Here is a 20176-nt window from a genome sequence, read left to right on the forward strand (position 1 = left end):
CGGCCTCCATCAACTGGTCGAGCAGAGCGCCGTTTACCCCTGCAGGGAGTTTTGGCCTTTTGCCTGAATGGGTGACAGCCCACTGCCTGCCCCTGTGTCACCACTGAGAGGCTTAAGACTGCCACGTCAATACACACATTAGAATGAAAGAAGGATTAGTCCAGACTGGACTGGGTCTCAATGAACAGCGCAGCGAAAAGCTATCTAAGCTAAGAGGGCATTAGCTCAGAAGTCAATAAAATCACTGCTGCTTGCTTTGCTATGCCTGTGAGGGGGGGGGGGGCGGCATAGCACTTGGAGGTCTGGGACTCATTCAAAGGATACTTAAAATCCAATTTATTTGATTATTCTAATAAATACTTGTAAAAAATGTAAAAACATGATGAGTTTTAAAGCTCAACAGAGACAATCTCAACACCCCCACACAGCTGAGGAGCAGCAGGTGCCAGCAAAGAACATCGCTGTTATCAGACAAGGGTCTCTCTCTCTCCCTCTCTCTCTCTCTCTGGTCGTTTGCCTTCATGCGCCATTTTGCACATCCTTCTAAACACCTTCAGCTCCGCCGCCTCAATCATTTTCTCGTGACAAGAAGAGGCAAGGCAAAGAAAAAGAAGAAGCCGATTCTTCACGGCTCCTCAGAAGTAGGGCAAGGATAGTCCCTGCAGGGGTGTGGGGGCGGGGGGGGCCACGCCACTGAGTTTTGCAATTGGCTGCGTTGGAAACGGCGTCGAATTTTCTTGTTTCTGGAGGCCTTGTGGTGGAAAGACTCGCAGTGCAAAATGTGATGGCAGAAAACCTCCAGACGTCACCGGAAAGCTCCAAATATTCCATATTTCACACTGGAAAAGAATCCCTCCACATCAAAGGGGGAGTTTGCTGTCGCAGTTTATAATAAAATTCACCTCAAATCCGTCTAGTTATCCGCAGAGTTCCCCACTGCGCTTTAATGTCTGAAGCCTCTTGATAATAACCGAGATCAGAGAGGATAAAACCTTTCAAAACGCGATGCAGGAGGGATCTGCCTTCACCTCGTTCTCCTGTTTGTGTTGCTCATAAAGTCGCCGGCGTCGGCGCAGCTGCTGCCGTTTGCATCAGAACGGCCTCGACGCACAACTGGTTCAGACAAATGGAGGTGAAAAACACCAATCCACATCTGTAATGAGATTACGGGATGAGAAGCGACAGCCCGCTTTCATGAACTCACCAGATGCACAGTCCTCCTCGTCCGCCCCGTTCTCGCAGTCTTTCTCCCCATCACATCTCCATGACAACGACACACACTTGTTGGTGGATCCCCCGCAGTCGAATTTCTCTGGAGGGCACGTCTGTTTGCCTGTGGACGGAGATCAAACAGAGGCAGAGATGACTGCGGTTGTATTTGATGGTCCCATGAAGGCAGCGAGGACGCCAGCAGCCAGACGGGGGCCGGACCCCCCCCACGGCGTTGTTAAAACTCATCCAGAACCGGACCAACTCTGACTGATTGATTTTTACTGTCTGGGCATCCATCCCAGGGAAGAAACACACAGAAGGGTTCAGAGATGCAGATGATGCCCATCCGACTGAAAGTAGAAGAGCCAACACCCCCCCCCCCCCCCCCCCCCCCCCGGCAGTCTGTTGTAGGCAACAGAGTTGGTTTGATCCCGATCACAGTGCGATTAATAAAATCATGTTGGTAATTTCCGATCTCTGCTCGGTGCCAATCCTTTTCTGATCCAATCTGGAGCTCAAACTACTAAACAAATCTTTTATTTATTTTATTTTATTTTTTTTTTTAAATTTACTCAGAACATCCTTGTTGGATGAACTCCAACAGGCACGTGACAAACATCTTTAAAGTGTGAATTTTAACTCCATCCTGCTGCTTTTTCTTCCTCTCTGAGATGAAAAAAGTCTCTTCCCAAACAATCTGTTGTGTAAAGAGTGTGAACTGGCGCCGTAATGAACACCATCTATGGGTAATAATAGAATCTCTGATGCTGTCACTGGTGATATTAGGTGTAAATTGCTAAACGGGTAAGTAGAGCAGACAGGAAGAAAGTCTCTGAGGCCACGTTTCCACACTAACTACATCTGTTCACACACACACACACACACACACATACACACACGAGACTGCATTTATGTGGAATTCCTGTTTATTTGATGTGAATCCAACATGCTGAGGGTTTTAATTATTCATCGAGCTACAGCGTTTCTCAGAGTTTAATAATGGAGTGTGTTTTAGCATCAGCAGGATGTCTTTATGTTTTGTGGCATCGGTGGCAACATGATTCATAAAATAAGCACAAATAGTTTATTTACCGCTGTTAATGTTAAAACAAGGAGGAAGCCTGACTCTTGTAGGGATGCAACACCCATCTCCATTGATTCCATGATAATCACACAGCATTGATCCATTGATTGAGTAAAAACATCGACACTGTAATCATTTCCAGAAGTGCTAAAGAAAGAACTCGTGGAGCCAAAGTTTACATTTGTTGCAACAACCAGAACGACTTTCAGTCGATGAGAACAAACGTTGACACTGTGAACAAGACTTCAAGGTTCACGCCGCATGAAAGGATCGCAGTCTCCGTTCAGACTGCGATCTGAACAATCAGGTTGCTTTTCATCCAACTCTAACGTCGCTGCAGCGTTAAAACAGGCAAGACGCTTACACATGGCGAGTCACGTCTTCTTAGACTGTAGACTGTAGACTGTTAGCACTGGAGTCTGATGATGATTGCATTTCAATTATTAAGTGAGCAACCACACACACACACAGTGAGTTATAATTTAGATCAGTGAATCTCAACTGGTGAGAATGGGTTGCGGGCCTTTCCCCGGGTGAAACGTTGTCAGGAGCTTAAAAACCCCCGAGGTTCTGCTTTTCGTCCCTGCAGACCTCCGGCTGAAGTGAGCACAATGCATTTTGTTGAAAGGGCAGCGTTTTACATGTTTTACATGTTTTACATATTTATCAGAAGAAAACTTCACTTCGTAGCCTTGAAACGTTTTGTCTGCCGTTGTTTCTGTAGTTTTACTGACGCCAGATTGAACAAATAGCTTCAACAGGCTGCTGATCGAAGTGGCGAGGACGTAGGACGATGAATTAAACGCGGTGATCAAAGGGCTCTATGGTGCTATTTCTAGTTTTCTGAACCTTCTACAGCATTGTGGCGTTGAATACTTATCAGACATGAGCGGCGCTGTTTCTTTATCACCTAAATGCATGTTTGAGTTTTCCAGCCCTCTCTATGTTCGGTTTCCATGGTGACAGAAATGATTGGTTTCAGAGAGTTTTTTTATACTTCAAAATTGTAAATACGTCCTGGGGGAGGGACTCAGTGATTGGTCATCTTCTCTAGGTTGTGCATGTTCACAAGAAGAAAGACACGCCCACCTTCACTGCTCAGTATAACTACTCCAAGCAGCTGACCAATCAGACGCAGGAGGCGGGGCATGGGGCGGGGCTTTCTCTGTTAGCTTGTTTCTGGCTGAGGCTGATCTGAGAGAGTTTGTGAAAAAATGCTTGATTGTTTCTTGCCTTTTTGGACCTGGCTATTAAAATAAATTAGACAGAAATGTGCATCTTTAAAGACACGAAGACTGCCACGGCTTTTTGGGATGTGGTTTCTGATTAAATAAGAAAAAAAAAAACAGGGGAACTGTTTGTAGCACATAACCAGTAATCCTCCCCTTCTCGTGAAGTATAAACTTACCGGACAAAACAATCTTTTTTCTTGTTCTCAAGAAAAAGATAACCCGCCTCTCCTGACTCCAGTTTTCCCGCGACCTAAGCGGTTGAAATAACGGATGGATGGATGAACAAGACCAAAGTTCTGGCTTCTAGTGAGGTATGTAACAAGCTTCTGAACCATAAAGACTATTCTCTGAACGAGTCATCCTGTGAGACGGCCTTGTGTTAGTTCTGTCAGGGTGATGATTGACAGCCTGATGTCTTCCTTCAACATGACTGCGCACGGCCGACAGCTTTCTACTCTCTACTTATTGCTCTGTCATTTCAGAGATTTTATACATCTCAGAGAAATAAAGTCATAAATAACAACAAGTTCACTGCAGCCGCAGTCAAAAAACAAGGTGGTAAGACCAGAGACCAGTGTGTTAAATTGTTAGGGCGGATCATCTCAGACCTCCGGACCATCCAGGGTCACGGCTACGTGGCTAACAGCCAATAACTCAATATTTTCCAAAAGAAAAAAAACAAAAAAGTTTGTCGTAATAAGTCATGGAATAAAATGCTCTGAAATATTTCAGATGTACTACAATTCATCCATTGTTTATTTTTTGACAAGTGAAGTAATAAAACAGTCTCTAATGGACATCTTTTCTTCATTGTGGAAAAATACGTCCCGGCCGCGTGAAAGCTAGCTGCATGGTGGCGCAGTGGTTGTCGTCTCTTAGTCCCTGGTTTGAGCCTCAGTTGGGTTGTTTGCATCTCCATATTATCAGTAACGTGTGTGTTCTATAGGAGGGTTAATAGGAGGTTTTGAAGTGTCTTTCTCAATCCATGGAGTGGTGACAGCCTCAGGATGCACCTAGCCTCCATGCTAGCAGCTGCTTGGATGTGCTCTGCAACCCTGCACTGCACAGAACAATGGAGCCATTTTATTTTGTGTATAAACACATTTTCTACATCATGAAAAAGATGTCATAACATCTTCAACCAAACACCAATGCTGATTAGATGTTGGGCAAAGCCGTTTTTTTCTTTTCATCATCTGCTCAACAGATTCATGTTGTCGACACTTTTTACACAGAAGCAGATTTTAGTGAAGAGAAAAGATTTGACATGAATCTTGTCGTGAATTATTCACATTTATCGTGTTTGAAAGGCTTTTTTTAAAAGAAATATTTGCTACAAATTGAAATAAATCAGTGCATGAAAGCGCCACTTTGTTTACTTCTGTTTAATACAAAGAAAGCCAATATTTGTTTGGGAATACTGAGCTGGAAAATTATTCTACAGGAAGTATAATGATGAAAAAAGTCAGAGAAACTGAACTACACTACACTATAAGCAGGCAGCCAACACGTGCAGGCTACGTCATGAAGCAGAGTTAATAGGAAATGTAGTGATAAATCTGTCAGGATAAATCAAAATGATTTGCTTCATTTATCATCTGTCAAACTGGATGATAAGTTTTTATTTATACTAACCAAACTTATTTTTTACTTCCACTTTGAAGGTTAATGGGTGTTAATTCAGAGCTCTGTGTGTAACTACGGCACTCTGTACTAGTACACTAAGTCTGTACTTGCTTGGTTAGTATAACTAGATTCAAAACAGGACTAAAATTTACATTATATTTATTATTAATGTTTAAAAACAGAAATTCATCCCTTCAGTTTTTTCTTTCTTACATGATGTGAACATAGTAAAGCTCGACATCCACAGTGTCATACCATCTATATTTGTTAAAAGAAAACAGATATTTTTTTCATTTAAATGTCTGATTGAGCTCAGGGAAGGAAATTAGATGTGGGAGCTTTTAGAAATGAGATATAAATTGAAGCGACTGAGTCAAATCAGCGTGTTATATCGTCTCACATCGACCGCTGGATCCCAAACTGAAGCCAATAGAAATTGTAACTTGGCTGAATTTGACAAAAAATAAGATAATTAAATGAACTGATAACATATGGTATTGTCATGTGACTTGTGATTTACATTTTACTTGGCTGGTAGCTGCAACAGATAGCAGTATGTTTAAAAATCAAAGGAAAATATCATACTGGATACCAGCTCATTTCCTTTGTTTTTAAACACACCGGAATGAAACATTTTCTGACATGAATCTCTTGATTTTAAATGTTTATAACAGAAAACAGTGATTTCTGATGGACTAAACCATAAAGGGATCCTCTTTACTGGTCTGTATTTTCTGGCATGTGGCTGTTAACACAGTTCAGACAGTTTATGTGAAAACGTGGGCTGTGAACAAGAAATAATGGTTTCCAGTAGTAATTATATGAAGGAGCTTGCATTTTCAGCACAGCATGGCACGACCCAGGATGCATTATGTGACATGAAAGATGCTTTTGTGATTCATAATACTGCAGTCACACTGGAAAGAAAGACAAGCTAAATAGCATCAATGCTTAAACAGCTCAAAGTGCTGTTTCTATGCACAGCTCACATGAAGTGTTACAAGCTGATTATACCCGGCTGAGGATCGGCACACAAACACTTTTACAGTAAAGTGGGAATTTATATGTTCTTGTGACAGTTTCTACACACATTACAGAGTGTTTATTAATGCTGCAGGCGCATCAGTGAAGCGTCAAGAAAACTAAAGATTCAGTTTGAAATTAACAAACAAGCAATTTATAATATTTGGTTAATATGTAAATTACTCAACTTCAACCAATACGATAGTAAAGATAAATAACAATAAGAAAAAGGAGTAATAAACATAAATTATGCTGGAAGCTTTGTATAAACTATATGTAAAATGAAAAAAAAAAAGCTAAATGGCCACACAGTGCTGATGAACACACCGTAGCTTTCTGTGTGGCACTGCTACATGGAAGTACATAGAAACCCCTTGTTCATTTTCAGAACAAAATACAGTATTTTAAGACTGAGACTGAAGTCACCTGGACAGCCTGGGGACAAAGACTTTTAGGACAAGCAGAAGAGAGAGCACTGACAGAAGGTTGTTGTTTGGCATTTTTATTGGAAAAAAAAGCAATAAAAGCAAAAAAAAAAAAACAAAACATCTAGCCGGTGAAAATTCTGATTTGCTATTAAATGTAGGGATCCACCAGCCACACGGGCCAGAGAAGTCCATTTACGCTCCTGTAATGACTCATAAGATATTAAGATATTTACTGAAGCACCACACAAGGTGCTTTCGTAACACATGAGATACATTTTCAACCTTAATGTTAGAATTATATGGATTCAGTGTTTTTTTAAATCAATGATATATTTTATTACGCAAACAAGTTCCACTCATCTGCTTCCTGTTTCTGTCGGAACGTGTCTGTCTCTGTGCACGCAGGGAAAACGTTTGTGTTAGCGCTGCTGCAGAGCGACTGCCCATTAAAAGCAGCCGCAACTGAGGCCTTGTCCTCATTTCTGACAAAACAAAGATATTTATCTCAGATTCGGCCGGTCATCCACACCAAAACGCAGATTTCTGCACTCAGAAACGATGGTTTTAAAAACCTCCGACCAAAGTGAAGATTGGTGAATACGTGGTTTGGACCTGGACATGTGGACATATATAACCGGGGTCTGAGTTTGTAAACGTCACATGTCTGCAACAGACGTCACATGTGTGACCTTTGTTTATGTAACCGAGGGTCTTGTTCATGCTCCTTTACTTTTATGATATGTAAAACAAGAGCATGAAGAAGTTCTGTGGAAGTGGCAGAACCGCCGTCCTTTATTATCCGTCAGCATCGTCAAACCCTCACCAACCACACAGCGCAGACTTCCGGTCTTAGTCTTTTCAAAATAAAACCGTAGGCACACCGCTTACTGAACACATGAAGTCTTTTACATTTACACGGACGTCCTCGAAACTGTGATGGCGTTATCTGTTGTTCAGGCCTCCCCGCGACCCGTCATCAGACTAAGCAGTTGGGATAATGAATGAATGAATGGTTGGGTGGACTCATTTGTTTTACTACAGGAGAGGTTTTTTAAATTTGGTTTTTTAAAAACCTAGCTATGTGTGGACAAGGCCTAAGCTTGATCAGCTTCATAGCCGCGTCATGCCCTTCCTTCCTGGCTCCACCTGCCCTCTCCAACCACAGCTGCACCTGCTCAACCTGAAGGACACACACCGTTACAACCAGCTCACTCCTCCACAACCGTCACCAGTCCGTTGTCGTATCCTGTTCCTGATTCCCCTCCTGAACCTTTTCCTAATAAATCTTCTTTGGATTGTTTGAACCTTTGCAGAGAGTCCTTCCTCAAAACCATGACAAGCTGCATTACCGTTAGCTCCTGTGTGCTAACGCTAGCTAAAGCATCGTGGCGCTGAAACGTCGCTGCTAACGTTGATCCGGAGCTCAAAGTTTTGCTTTATTTTCAGTCAAAGAACCAAGAATCCTGCAGTCGGTCTGGGCGCCGTCACACTGTGTGTCTATGCTCGGTTTGACCAAAGAGATCGGTCAGGTTAGTTTTGAGAATTAAAGTCTCTTTACCTTTAGACTCATTTTAATGACCCTGTTTTGGCACCGTGTCTACACACACAGGAAATCCTGACCAGCCTGAGCTCTGCTGGAGTCAGGACTGCAGGCTGTGACGATATCCTACCTGGACTGCTGGAAACCATCTCTGTTATTGAACATGATGCCAAAAAATGTCAATTTCCTATAACTGTTTATTTTTTAATCATTTTCCCAGCTGCACCGGCTCCCCAGAGTGTCATTTCAACCCTTCACTCTGCTGCCGTTGTCGAACCATCTCGCATTCCCTTATTACACACAAGGGTGCTGCAAGTGTGACGCTTTGCGTCGTCCTCGTCCTACTTCAGGACAAGATGATCTGATGGGATTTCATTCCACTGTTGGGACTAAAATGAGTGAAACTGACAGAGGTCGACAATTACACCAGCTTTGAAGTGAAAGAGCGGCTGTTAGCCTGCGGTTTGATCTCTCTGCTTTGAGGTTCAGAAAGTAGCTGCTCCTAGAATCTGAAGCAGATGTCGGCTGCAGCAGGAAGACGAGATTCAGATCCACTGACACGCAGACCAACACAACGACACTAGCCAACTATTCAGGCAGACTCAGAGCTGCAAAAGTGCAACCAGGAAGTCATTTCAGCCCATCAGTCATTTCAGAGCAAGTGTGTCGTTGTCCTTGCAGCACGGCGGGGGAGACAGAAGAGAGGCAGGGGGACGGCTGATGCAGGCGGGCCGTGACCTCTCAGAGAGAAAAGAAAGTAGTTTCTAGCAGCTGTTTCTACACGAACAAACACTTCAGACCTAGAGAAGCTCGTGTTAGTGTCTTCTGCCAGCCAGGTAGTGACATTTACCTCACGCTCACGCTGCGGGCTGAAAAACAGTTGCAGGTAAAATGTCAAATCTACGACTGCAGTCGTCGCCAGACTGAAGGCTGAGAACAAAAGAGCACTCTCTCTGTGGTGTCGCTCATTCTTCTCTGCACGGGAATCAAATTAGAATATTATGATGCACGACGCCCTGCTGTTACCCGGCTGGAGGAAGTAAGATGGCAGGATTGCTACAAATAAACAACCTGATGCAACAAGTTTGTGTTACAGAGGCAGAAAAACTAATGAGTGGAGCTGTTTGACTCTGTGATGTCGCCTGCTGCTTTCATGCATGTAATACGTTTGATATGCGATATGTCTTTTCCAGTCATACCTAATAAACTTCCTTTCAGATGAAACTGTAAAGCATGAACAGCTGAGTAACGCCAGAAAACAGGCTGCTTAGTCGGGGAGAAATGCAAGGCGGGCGGTGGAGCCACGACAACAGAATAAAAGAGATTTTCAAAGGGGAAATTCAAAGTTAGACGCAGTGCCAAAGAAGGGAGATAGGATACTGTTTGAAGGGGGGGGGGGGGGGTGAAGAGACATACTGCTGCACGACCTTTCTGAGTTTCATCCTAAAGCCAAATCAAAGGCGTCCATACCAAGTGGAAGGAGATGAAGGAGGGAAGGCAGAGCAGAGACTGGAGCTGAATCTGAATCCACGGCGTGGAGGGCGAGCTGTCCTGTCCTCTTAACTGATGCTTCCTTAATGAAGCGTGAGCGCTGCTCCTCCAGGAGCCAAACAGAGCAAGCGGAGGTACCTCACTCTGCGTCATGATGGCAGCTGATTAGTGAAAGCTCGGATTTTATAAAGACAAATGGGTGGTATTTCAGGAGGAGGCAACTTAATAACGGCTAAATGACAAAGACGAACCAACTTCCTGGTCATTTATGACGGCGACGGTGCAGAACGACGACTCGTCTGCATCTTTTCACCTCGCCATCGCCGACATACTCCAATAAAACTCAGCTTTTAATGGCTACGGTTACATGATGCTTTTTAATTCAGAATTAATCATTAGGAATTAAATTATTCAGATTTAACGTATTCTCCCACGGGTTTACATGAAAATAACTCCGAATGAAGTTTTACAGAAAAACTCACTTAATTCCTCTTTAGAGCGGCGGGTTGGGAAGGGTTCTGATTGGACAGAGGGTGCATGTGATGTGTGACTTATAGCGGAAATAAAGTTGGCTCCCTGCTTCTCGTCTTTTCAGACGTAACTTGTAAAAACTACATAATAAGTACCAATTTCACCACTATTTTTATTATAAATGTGAAGTAGCAGCTCAACACCAGCATACTACTTCACTTTCTGCAGCAACTGAGAAGGAGAAGAAAGATGGACCACCGAACACGGGAGGCAAAACAACGCGCGTCATCAGGACAGGACAAGGTAACGAGCATGCTCAGAACGACCGGAATTAACTTAGAGCAGAATGAAGGTTTACATGACAGAGGAGTTAAATAGGTCGGAATTATAATGCGAATAAACCAGCAGCTTACGTCGGACTTAAGTTTAATTCTGTATAGAAATTTGCATTAGGAATTAAGTGTTTACATGGTCTTTTTTCATCAGTTTAAAGCGGAATTAACTTTTATTCTGAACTAAACAGGAATTAAAACTCCCATGTAAACGTAGTAAATGAGAAACTGCAGAATCTTCCACTTACTGGACATGCGTTGTGATTGAGCGAAGCACTGCGGAGCTTAAATTGTGATAAAATGATTCTATATAATGAACTGCAGCTTCATAAAACAGACGTAGCACTAAACTAAGCATGCAACGCATGTAATGCTTTTCAGCCTAATTGTATAAATTAATGAGTATTCTGCTTCTTGCTGCTGATAATAGATAGGGTGCAGCGGTGAGTCATCCATCCTGAGTTCATCCTGAAAGCAACTGGTTTCTGTTTATATCCCGTCCCTGTTGGGAAGACGTTGTGCTCGTGTAAAATGTGAGGCAGACATGTCTGTGTTTCATTTTAATCTTATTTTTCTGTAACCTACAAGCTTCCTTTTCTAATTTAATCCCCGGCACCACTTTGGTTATCTCATCTCTGCGAGGGAAATGTGCAGAAATCCAGTCGTTTATTTTCAGTTTCTTATATAAAAATCCTGAAAAACTTTGGTAGAAACGGTAGATATGCAGATGTTCCAGTGACTGGTGTGTAAGCAGAAGAACAATGGATGTATTGATTTACTCTTTGATTGCATCACATCTGCATATGATGTGACACAAAGAGCCTTCAGTTAAACTGCATTTTAATGTCTGCTTACGAACCCTGTTTGATGAGTATAAAAGATTCTGCTTGTTTTATACATATAACAAGACTTATCTTGATACATGTAGAAATATTAAATTACTTTTAACGCTAAAGATTTTTTTCATATTTTTTCTTTGAGGTTAAAAATGTTATTTAGAGTGTGTCTGTCTGTCTGTGTTGACCCTGTGATGGACCGGCAACCTGTCCAGGGTGTTCCTGCCTCTCGCCCACTGATTGCTGGGTGTGAGGGACCGAGCCGAAGAACCAGAGAAGCACAAGGATTGTTTTTTAGAAAAATATAATGCCTACATTTATTTAACAAAAATAACAAAATAAATCGTTTAGTGCAATAACTTTGGGCCCATAAAAGAGGTCAAAGAAAACAAACGTCAACCTAGGTATTAACATAAGGAACTCAAACACTAACTGACCTCCCTAACTAACACACAAGGGACACATATGTACTGGCTGATCAGGCCATTTTGACACACGAGGGGGGGAGACAATACAATCCTCTATACCAACTGTAACATAAACTTAACTTGTAAAAAAGTGTTACATATAATCAGTTAAGACAATAAACTAAATGATCTGAAATTCCTAAATAATGCAAAACAACAAACAAACAATCAATAGAAAAACCTAAACCCCTCCTACACTTCCCTCCTATAAAAAAAGATGGTTCTGCCCAATTAGGCCTCAGCCTGATTTAAGGAGCTCCAGTGCAGCCAGGCTTGGGAACACCACCCAGGAACTGGCAACTCAAAAGGAAAATATATTAACTGAAAGCAAAGTATCTTCTGCGATGGAGTGGCGAGCTGTCCAGGGTGTACCCTGCCTGTCGCCCAAAGCCAGCTGGGATAGGCTCCAGCTTCCCCGCGACCCTGAATTGGAATAAGCGGTTCGGAAAATGAATGAATGAATGAATAAAGTATCTTTAAAGTGTTTACATAATTGAGAAAGAAAAGAAAGTTACCAGACCTTTACTGTGTGGCAGCTCATGCTGCCCTCCACACGGCTCTTAACTGGTCTAAGTGGTTGAACAATGGATGGATGGATGGAAATGGTATTTACAACTGGTGTGTACTTACACTCATTCATTATTTTTTTTGGTCCACATTTTTAACTACTGGTCAACATCAATAGCTAGTACGGCTGCATGATGTTGGAAAAACTGACATTGTGATTTTTTTAACCTTGCAATATATATTGCGTTATCAAAAAATACAGAAATTTTCAATGAATAGTACTTTAAATTACGCAGCATTTCTGCCATTTTGTTGACAACTAACCTGTGCTGATCTTTTGTAAATGTTTTGCATATGGTTTGTGTCTGTATTTGAATTATTCTGGTTATCTGCTTTTATTGTGCAATACCTGATTTCCTTCTGCATTGTGCAAACATGAACTGTGTTTTACCATGAAGGCTTATTTATTGCCATTAGAAACAAACAAACCTGTGTGTCACGTATCCTTAAATTGATGAGACCATCAAGTTTATTTGCCTCCTACACTGCAGGATGTGCGATGTGACTATGAATATCTCACATTTACTCACGTAGACAAGATGACCTCCTGAGGTTCAAAATGTGCCTCAGAATCAGGAAGAAAGGAGACTTAATGAATGCAGCATGATTGTTGGTCTGAGTATTTCAGTAACTGCTGATCTACTGGGATTTTTACACACAACCAGCTCTGGAGTTTACAGAGGACGATCTGGAAAAGAGAAAATATCCAGGCAGCAGCAGCTGTCTGGACCAGAATGTCTTTTTCATGTTAGAAGAGAATGGTTGGACATGGTAGAAAGGTCAAATAAGTGCTGGTGCCACCCAAGAGAATGCAGAATATTATCTCTGAACAGAACAAACAACACCTTGAAGCAGACGGGCAACATGACTTCAGCTGCAACATGCAGATGGTAGAATCACAATTTAGTGGGAATAAGATGGAAGGATGGAAACCATCCTCTGTTCACAACAATTCCAGTTGCAAATGAGTATCGCTTTTCTATTCTATTCTATTCTATTCTATTCTATTCTATTCTATTCTATTCTATTCTATTCTACAGTCATGTAGCAGACGCTTTTATCCAAAGCGATTTACATAGGAGTGACAACAACACAAGCATAATGCTTCAGCTATGATGGTATTTGGAGTTTTCTGAGCTTTCTACAGTGTTACAGTGTTGAATCCTCATCAAACATGTGAACGACACTGTTTTTTATCACCTAAATGCATGTTTGAGTTTGAGTTTGAGTTCCAGCACGCTCTCTGTTCGGTTTCCATGGCAACGGAAAACACGTCGTTATAGAGAGTTTTTTCTTCTTGGAAATCCTTGTGACGTCCCGGGGGATAAGGTTCGGTGATTGGTTACCTTCTACTGGTTAACAAGGGCATGTACAAATACATCAGGCGGGTGGAAAACGTGGGATAAAGTTATTTCCAACGATGGCTGGTGAGTTTACCAAAGAGAGACATCCTGCTGCATTCGTTGCTGTGGGTTGCTGTTTTCCACTTCGTTTTCAGGCTCTGATTCAGGTTCCAACATGTAGGGCTGTATGCTATGTGTTGACATTGTATTTTGTGTTTTTAAATTGAGTTCATATCAGCCTAATCCTTCTGTTTATGAGATGTTACAATGACGGCGAAAGCAGGTGCGGTGCGCGCTCCCGATGTAGTGCAGTGGCGGGAGGCGGAGCTTAATGCGGAAGAGTCTCAATCCACTGGTTTTGCCCACAGGCTGATCTGACAGCCTACGGAGAGGGTCGGTCTGAAGTAAATAAAGCGATTTGTGACAATAACTCGATCAATCCCAGCTCTTCTGGTCTCAGAAATAAAAATAAATTAGCCTGAAATGCACATAATAGTTCCACTTACAATAGAGGACATCGTAGGAAGGTGCTGATGGACTGTCCAGTTGGACGCAGGTCTTTACATAAAGCACCGCAGGCTTTTTTTTGTTTGTTTTTGTTTTTCTCCCTTCCCACCCCACAATATTACTTATGTTAAAATACAAAGAATTTACTGACCATGTCCATCCCTTTATGAGCACAGTGTAGCATCTTCTGATGGAAACTTCCAGCAGGATGATGCACCATGTCACAAAGCTCACATCATCTCCATGACGATGAGTTGACTGTCCTCCAACGGCCTCCACAGTCACCAGATCTCAGTCCAGCAGAGCAGCTTTGGGATGTGGTGGAACGGGAGATTCTCATCATGATGTGCAGAAACTGTGTGATGCTTCATGTCAACATGGAGGAAAACCTCTGAGGAATGTTTCCAATGGTTTGTTTGATCTTTGACACCAAGAATGAAGGCAGTTTAGAAGGAAAAAGGAGTCCAACCCGGTACGAGCAAGTTGGATCTAATAAAGGAGTTGGTGTATACTTAATGTTCATGGAAATTGTCTTTTTTTTTTTATTACCAAGCTGCCCAGTGACACCAGGGAAAAAAAACCTTTTGAAGTGATTGTATTTGTCTCTTAATTTATAAAATGTTTGGACAAGGGTTATTCAACATTTTTGATGAAGATAGTTTTGTTTTTTTTATGTTCACTATATTATGACTTTTCATTGTGTTCAAATTCTCCCTGACTTCTATGATCATTTAAATGTGGATTTTTTTTCTTCATAATTTTAAGCTTTAAAAGGATTTTTTCAAATAAAAACTAAAAGGTTCTAAAATACACCAAAAACATAAACCTAAAACCTGTCAAAAAAAAAAGTCTGTAAGTATGAAATCTGCTGTCTCACTGACGGTTCCAGCACTGTTGCAGAACTAGCCAATCCAGAACCAGACAGATGTCTTGAGAAAGGCCGGTTCAAATGTCAGCGATTTATTCAGGCTGAGTTGTTACCCAGGAGAGCAGCCAAACAGCGAGAGTCATCTGAATCACAAGGCTGGGAAAGAGTCCAGGCAACATGAGGGGGATGAGACCTGCTGGAAGGACAAACTGGCTCGGAAAGACGGAAACACTGAAAATTTACACACAAGACAGAGAAATAATAACACACAGGTGTGGCTGATTAGACCAAATCAAGGGAGCAGGAGAGGCAAGAAGCAGTGACACAAAACACACACCAGAGCAGTGAAACTAGCTTGGTCCTGGCTAATGAGCTTAGGCTCCAGGACTTCACTGACGGACACACATTACCTTTCCTCAGGATCACGAACCCTCCAAGTCAATTAAGTATTGTCAGCTGAACTAGCAGCACTGTCTTGACAGGGCTCCTTAAAGAGAAGGGGTCTGGAGGTGATCACCAGTGGACTCTCCTTCACACATTTCATGTAACTGGCATGGCAGATGGGATGGATCCTTGTGGACTGGTTATAAGTTGAGGCAGTGAAAAAGCATAAAAACACGGCATATGACGGCACCAGCGCATGCAAACCCCGTACCATCACCAACAAAGTTTCTCATTAAATATGAATTAAGGAGCTAAGTGTGCATTGCATATAAAAACCCGGCTGATGGCTGATGTGAGGACTTTTGTGACACTTCCAAGTCCATTTCAATCCTCTGATGGAGGATTTAGAGCTGAGACACAACCCTGCCCTTGTCTGCAAATACAAAGACTTTGAGTCGCTTTTAATACCCAATGTTGACACCCTCACCGGCACCAATTTAATCTGCTGATAGATTCGTTTTTTTATATTTTTTAGTTTTGTTAAGCATAAAATTTTTAATACTTCCTATCATTTATGAATACACTGAGAAACCCCACTGCACTATGCTGCCATTGTGCATGAGTTAATATATTATAAATTTGGAGTTTTTGATGCATTTTGGAAAACTTGTCTGGAAATGAGCTTTTTTACTTTTAACTTCCCAAACATGAACACCTGAAAACGTCGGTTCTGATAATGGAAGATAAAATCCAGTTTCTGTGTCTCAGACTGACAAAAAAGGCTCAAAGCTCTCCGATATCATGAGTCACTCTCAGATTCATTGTTTCATTAAACTGGGTTAGCGTGGCCATGTCTCCCGCTTTGAATTATAGATTTGCTACACAGAACAACACAGACTGAAAATGGCTATTTTAAGTAACGTGCATTTGCAAGTAATGCAGCGTGAGATGCATCTCTGAATAGTGTGTGTATATCTGGGCCCCCTCACTGTTACTTCATCAGCTGTACAAAACTGCAGCAATGCTTGCTTAACTTTTCATGGATTTGGTGAAAAATCCCAGCAGATGAAACTGGGAGGGTGTGTTGCGTATGTCTGAGGAGGTTTTAGGAGTGATGGTCTCAACATAATGGTGTGTTTAAGTTCTTGGCTCACAGAGGGATCTTTACTTGTGCAAATATAAATATAAAACTGTTGTATCAAAACAAAGTAAATATAACAAGATGAAAGTGCATTATTGTGTGTGTGTTTCTGCAGGCAATGTCAATAAAACCCAGACCTGATCATCTCCTCCCACATAAAAACCAGCTGGGCGTGAAGCTTCATCATCTAAGAAGTTTCTATTAAAAGTTTTAATCAAAACATCATTCAGAAAAACTTTTTTATTTCACAAGATTACAAAACATAATCCTTAAAAAGAGCAACTTAAAAGGCAAAAAGCAGATTTAAAAGCACGAGAGACTGTTTGAATCGTCCACCAGTTCAGGATTATGTCCTTTATTAATGAAGGTTCTCTCATGCCTTTCAGTTCCTAGAAATGACTTTAAACTCAGCAAGTCAGCAACTTTGTCACAATCAGACGTCGCTCAGTCAACTTGAAATAAAATAAAAAGTGTCACAGCCGCGACGGAGGGGGGGGGGGGCGGGGCACTGCAGCAGCTGGCTGCAGTGGCCCACTTGCTCCTTAATTACATGTTCATCTAATACAAAAACTATGAGCTCTGCTGCTCCGCATCTTTCTCCAAAGACACATTCATTTTTCAGCGCCTGCGAGCATCTCGCTCCATGCGGCCTGTTTGGATCCTCAGTTTGGCGGCGTGATGCTACTCCAGCGTGTAATTGGGACTCCGGTCGCTGAGGCAGAATGAATGCGGCACAGATGTCCGCACATCAGGTCCAAGATGTCGCTGCAGCACGTGCATGCCTGAGTGTGTGTAGTGCACATCTGAGTTCATGTGACACTGAAGGAGCTGAAGAGTCCAGGAGGAGCTTGACGAATGTTTCCGGTATTTTCTGTTGTACAGCCAGAGAATCGCATGAATCATGCTGCATCATGTGGACAGTACTGTACGATGGGATATGACAGCTTAGTGTCCCGGAGGATGAAGGTAGATGTGGATGCAAGAGAGGCGGGAGGTAAACGGACAAGGCTGGATTATCCAATGGGCATTATGGGCGCGGGCCATGTGGGGCCCACACCCACGTCGGGCCCACATAGGACAAACACCAGCAGTTTGGACATGAAACAAAATGTAAATAAAGCCACATAGTTACACAACAGTGTCTAGTGTATTGCTATTGGTACCACTGGCTAAGAGAAGTTAAAAATATCATTTCACATTGTAAAGTTCACGATTTTTACAATGTTGCGATGGGGAAGGGGGCCCCAGGAGCCTGTGCACTTTTAATCCGGCCCTGTAAAGGGGTGTGATCCAGTTGCATGAAATCGAATGAACGTGACACCAAACATGAAGCGGAAGCAAAAACAAATGACTGGTAAACACAGGAAGCGACTGCAGCGGTCTGGTAGCAAGAAAAGCGAAGCGGGGAGAATTTATACTTAACTTTTTAAAGTAAAGCTGAACTAGCCGCCATGTTTTCCAGACTATAAGTTGTATTTTTTAATCGCTTGGCTGGTCCTGCGACTTACAGTTCTGTGCGACTTTTATATACTTGAAATATACATTTGACAGGCATTAGTAGGCACTTGGGGCTGCACGGTGGCATAGTGGTTAGAAATGTGGCCTCACAGCAAAAAGGTCACTGGTTCGGTCCTCGGCTGGGGGCGTGGCTTGAATGGTGGCCTTTCTGTGTGCAGTTTGCATGTTCTCCCCATGGATGTGTGGGTTTTCTCCAGTTACTCTGGCTTCCTCCCACCATCCAAATACATTCATGTTGGGTTAATTAGTTACTCAAAAATTGCCCATGAGCATGAGTGGTTGTTTGTCTCTGTGTGGCCCTGCGGTGGACTGGCGACCTGTCCAGGGTGTACCCTGCCTTTCGCCCAAAGACTGCTGGGATAGGCTCCAGCTTCCCCATGGCTCTTCATCGGACTAAGTGGTTAGGATAATGAATGAATGAATGAATAGTAAGCACTCTAGGCTTGTGACAACTGATTCCTGCTCCTGTGCCACTGAATAACTTAACCAAAATATACAATATGCAGCCAAAAACGGTAATGGAGCAGCAGAAATAAAGGTACGGGGCAGAGGTTACTCCTAGGAAACAAAGTTCATCACAGGCTGGAAGCAACATGGCCAAGCAACGTGCTGCCAGTAGTATGTGCAGTTACGTCTCCACACACTAGTAGTTGCCAGGGAAGTTACATAACCTTGCAGGAGGACTTTTGAAATAAATGCGACTTATTGTCCAGAGTGACTTGAAGTTGACACTTAAACGTTGAGGACTTTTTATTATCAAAGCTGTTTATGTTTACTTCTCTAGAGTCGTCCCACCGCGGTTCTGGTTAAACTGGTCTAAATGCAGGCTGGTTTGCCAGATAGGACGAGGTTCTGAGACTCCAGACTGGAGCTGGAGGCGGCGCTGCGGTGAAAGGATACAGTGTTTCCCCTACACCCACTCAGCCGTGGCGAGCCGTCAGAATTTTCCCAAAGACAACGTCAAAATTACTGACTGGAACCTGCAGAAGCGCCGCCACGGTGGTCTACTCTGCTGTCAGGTGAACATGCAGCGTGCAGAACGCAGCGTGCAGAACGCAGCGTGCAGGACGCAGCGTACAGGACGCAGCGTGCAGAACGCAGCGTACAGGACGCAGCGATGAAGAGGGGAGCGAGGCCGGTTTAAATGTCTGTAGTTTAGTCAACAGGCATCCTTTGCGAGCATCCGGTAAGCTCATTATGTGTGGAGTCCGGAGAGAGCATCGATATCTGATGATACGTTCCAGTTTTGTTCTCCAATCATTTGTGTTTGATTTTCATCATAACGTCTTCAAATATCGATGAGGAACAGTAAATGATCTATGTAACGTTAAGTGATTGGTCCAAACACCACCGTAGACGGAAGAAGCTGCCATCGTTTGCCCCCCGCTGGTTCAAACACCATGGTTACAAGGGAAACAATGGAATCTCATCCTGTTTAAAGCTTAAAGGGGTCATCACCTGGAAATCACACTTTTTCAAGTTAAAACGTGTGTATCGGTGTTGACTGCAAGGGTTAACATCCCCGGTAGCCTTTCTTTGGAAGACAGTCGAGTTTTTCAGTCTGGGCGCTTTGGTCGCAGCAAAACTGTCCACAATGCTGAAGTCTAGCAAATGTGTTTTTTTTTTTTTTTTTTTCCCCTTGTGTTTTGTCATCCCAGAGAGCTAATTGCATAAGCCCACCCCGTTCTAGGCCTAAACCCACCCCTCTTCTACATCTAAACACACCTGCTGGGCCTGCCTCAGTCGCAGTTATCAACAAGCTGTGAGAAGATGTGGGAACAGCGGTCCAGTGTCCGCTGCTCGGTGGTCTGTTGCCAAAACCAACACTGGAAAGGTTTTTCTCTCCCTTCATCAGCGGACCGAACTACCAGGGACAGATGGATGACACTACGTTTCACTGATAATGCACCTGCATCTCTGCCTGCTGCAGCCTGCTTCTGCATTTTGCAAACATTTGGGGAAAAAACCAGGTGAAGACGGCATCAACGCTGCTGCTGCTGGAAAGAGGAGCGTTAGAAGTCTGCTTTAATGTCAAACAGATGTACTTGTACAGATTACAGACTAGAGTTTGAAGAACAGATTCATGTCAGTCTGTAGTTTGATATC

General features: G+C 42.8%; 1 protein-coding gene across 1 annotated transcript in view; it reads right to left on the reverse strand.

The window, feature by feature from the left end:
- The window catches only part of LOC306758614 (low-density lipoprotein receptor-related protein 8-like), a gene marked incomplete at both ends in the record, with an annotated part of 151037 nt that overhangs the window by 70651 nt on the left and 60210 nt on the right, over window positions 1–20176 (reverse strand). The window contains one exon of the mRNA XM_079243948.1: window positions 1205–1333. Within this exon, the coding sequence (XP_079100074.1) occupies window positions 1205–1333 (129 nt within the window). The remainder of the gene's footprint in view (window positions 1–1204; window positions 1334–20176) is intronic.

The sequence above is a fragment of the Telmatherina bonti genome (assembly GCF_933228915.1).
Source record: "Telmatherina bonti genome assembly, chromosome: 7".
Classification (NCBI taxonomy): domain Eukaryota; kingdom Metazoa; phylum Chordata; class Actinopteri; order Atheriniformes; family Telmatherinidae; genus Telmatherina; species Telmatherina bonti.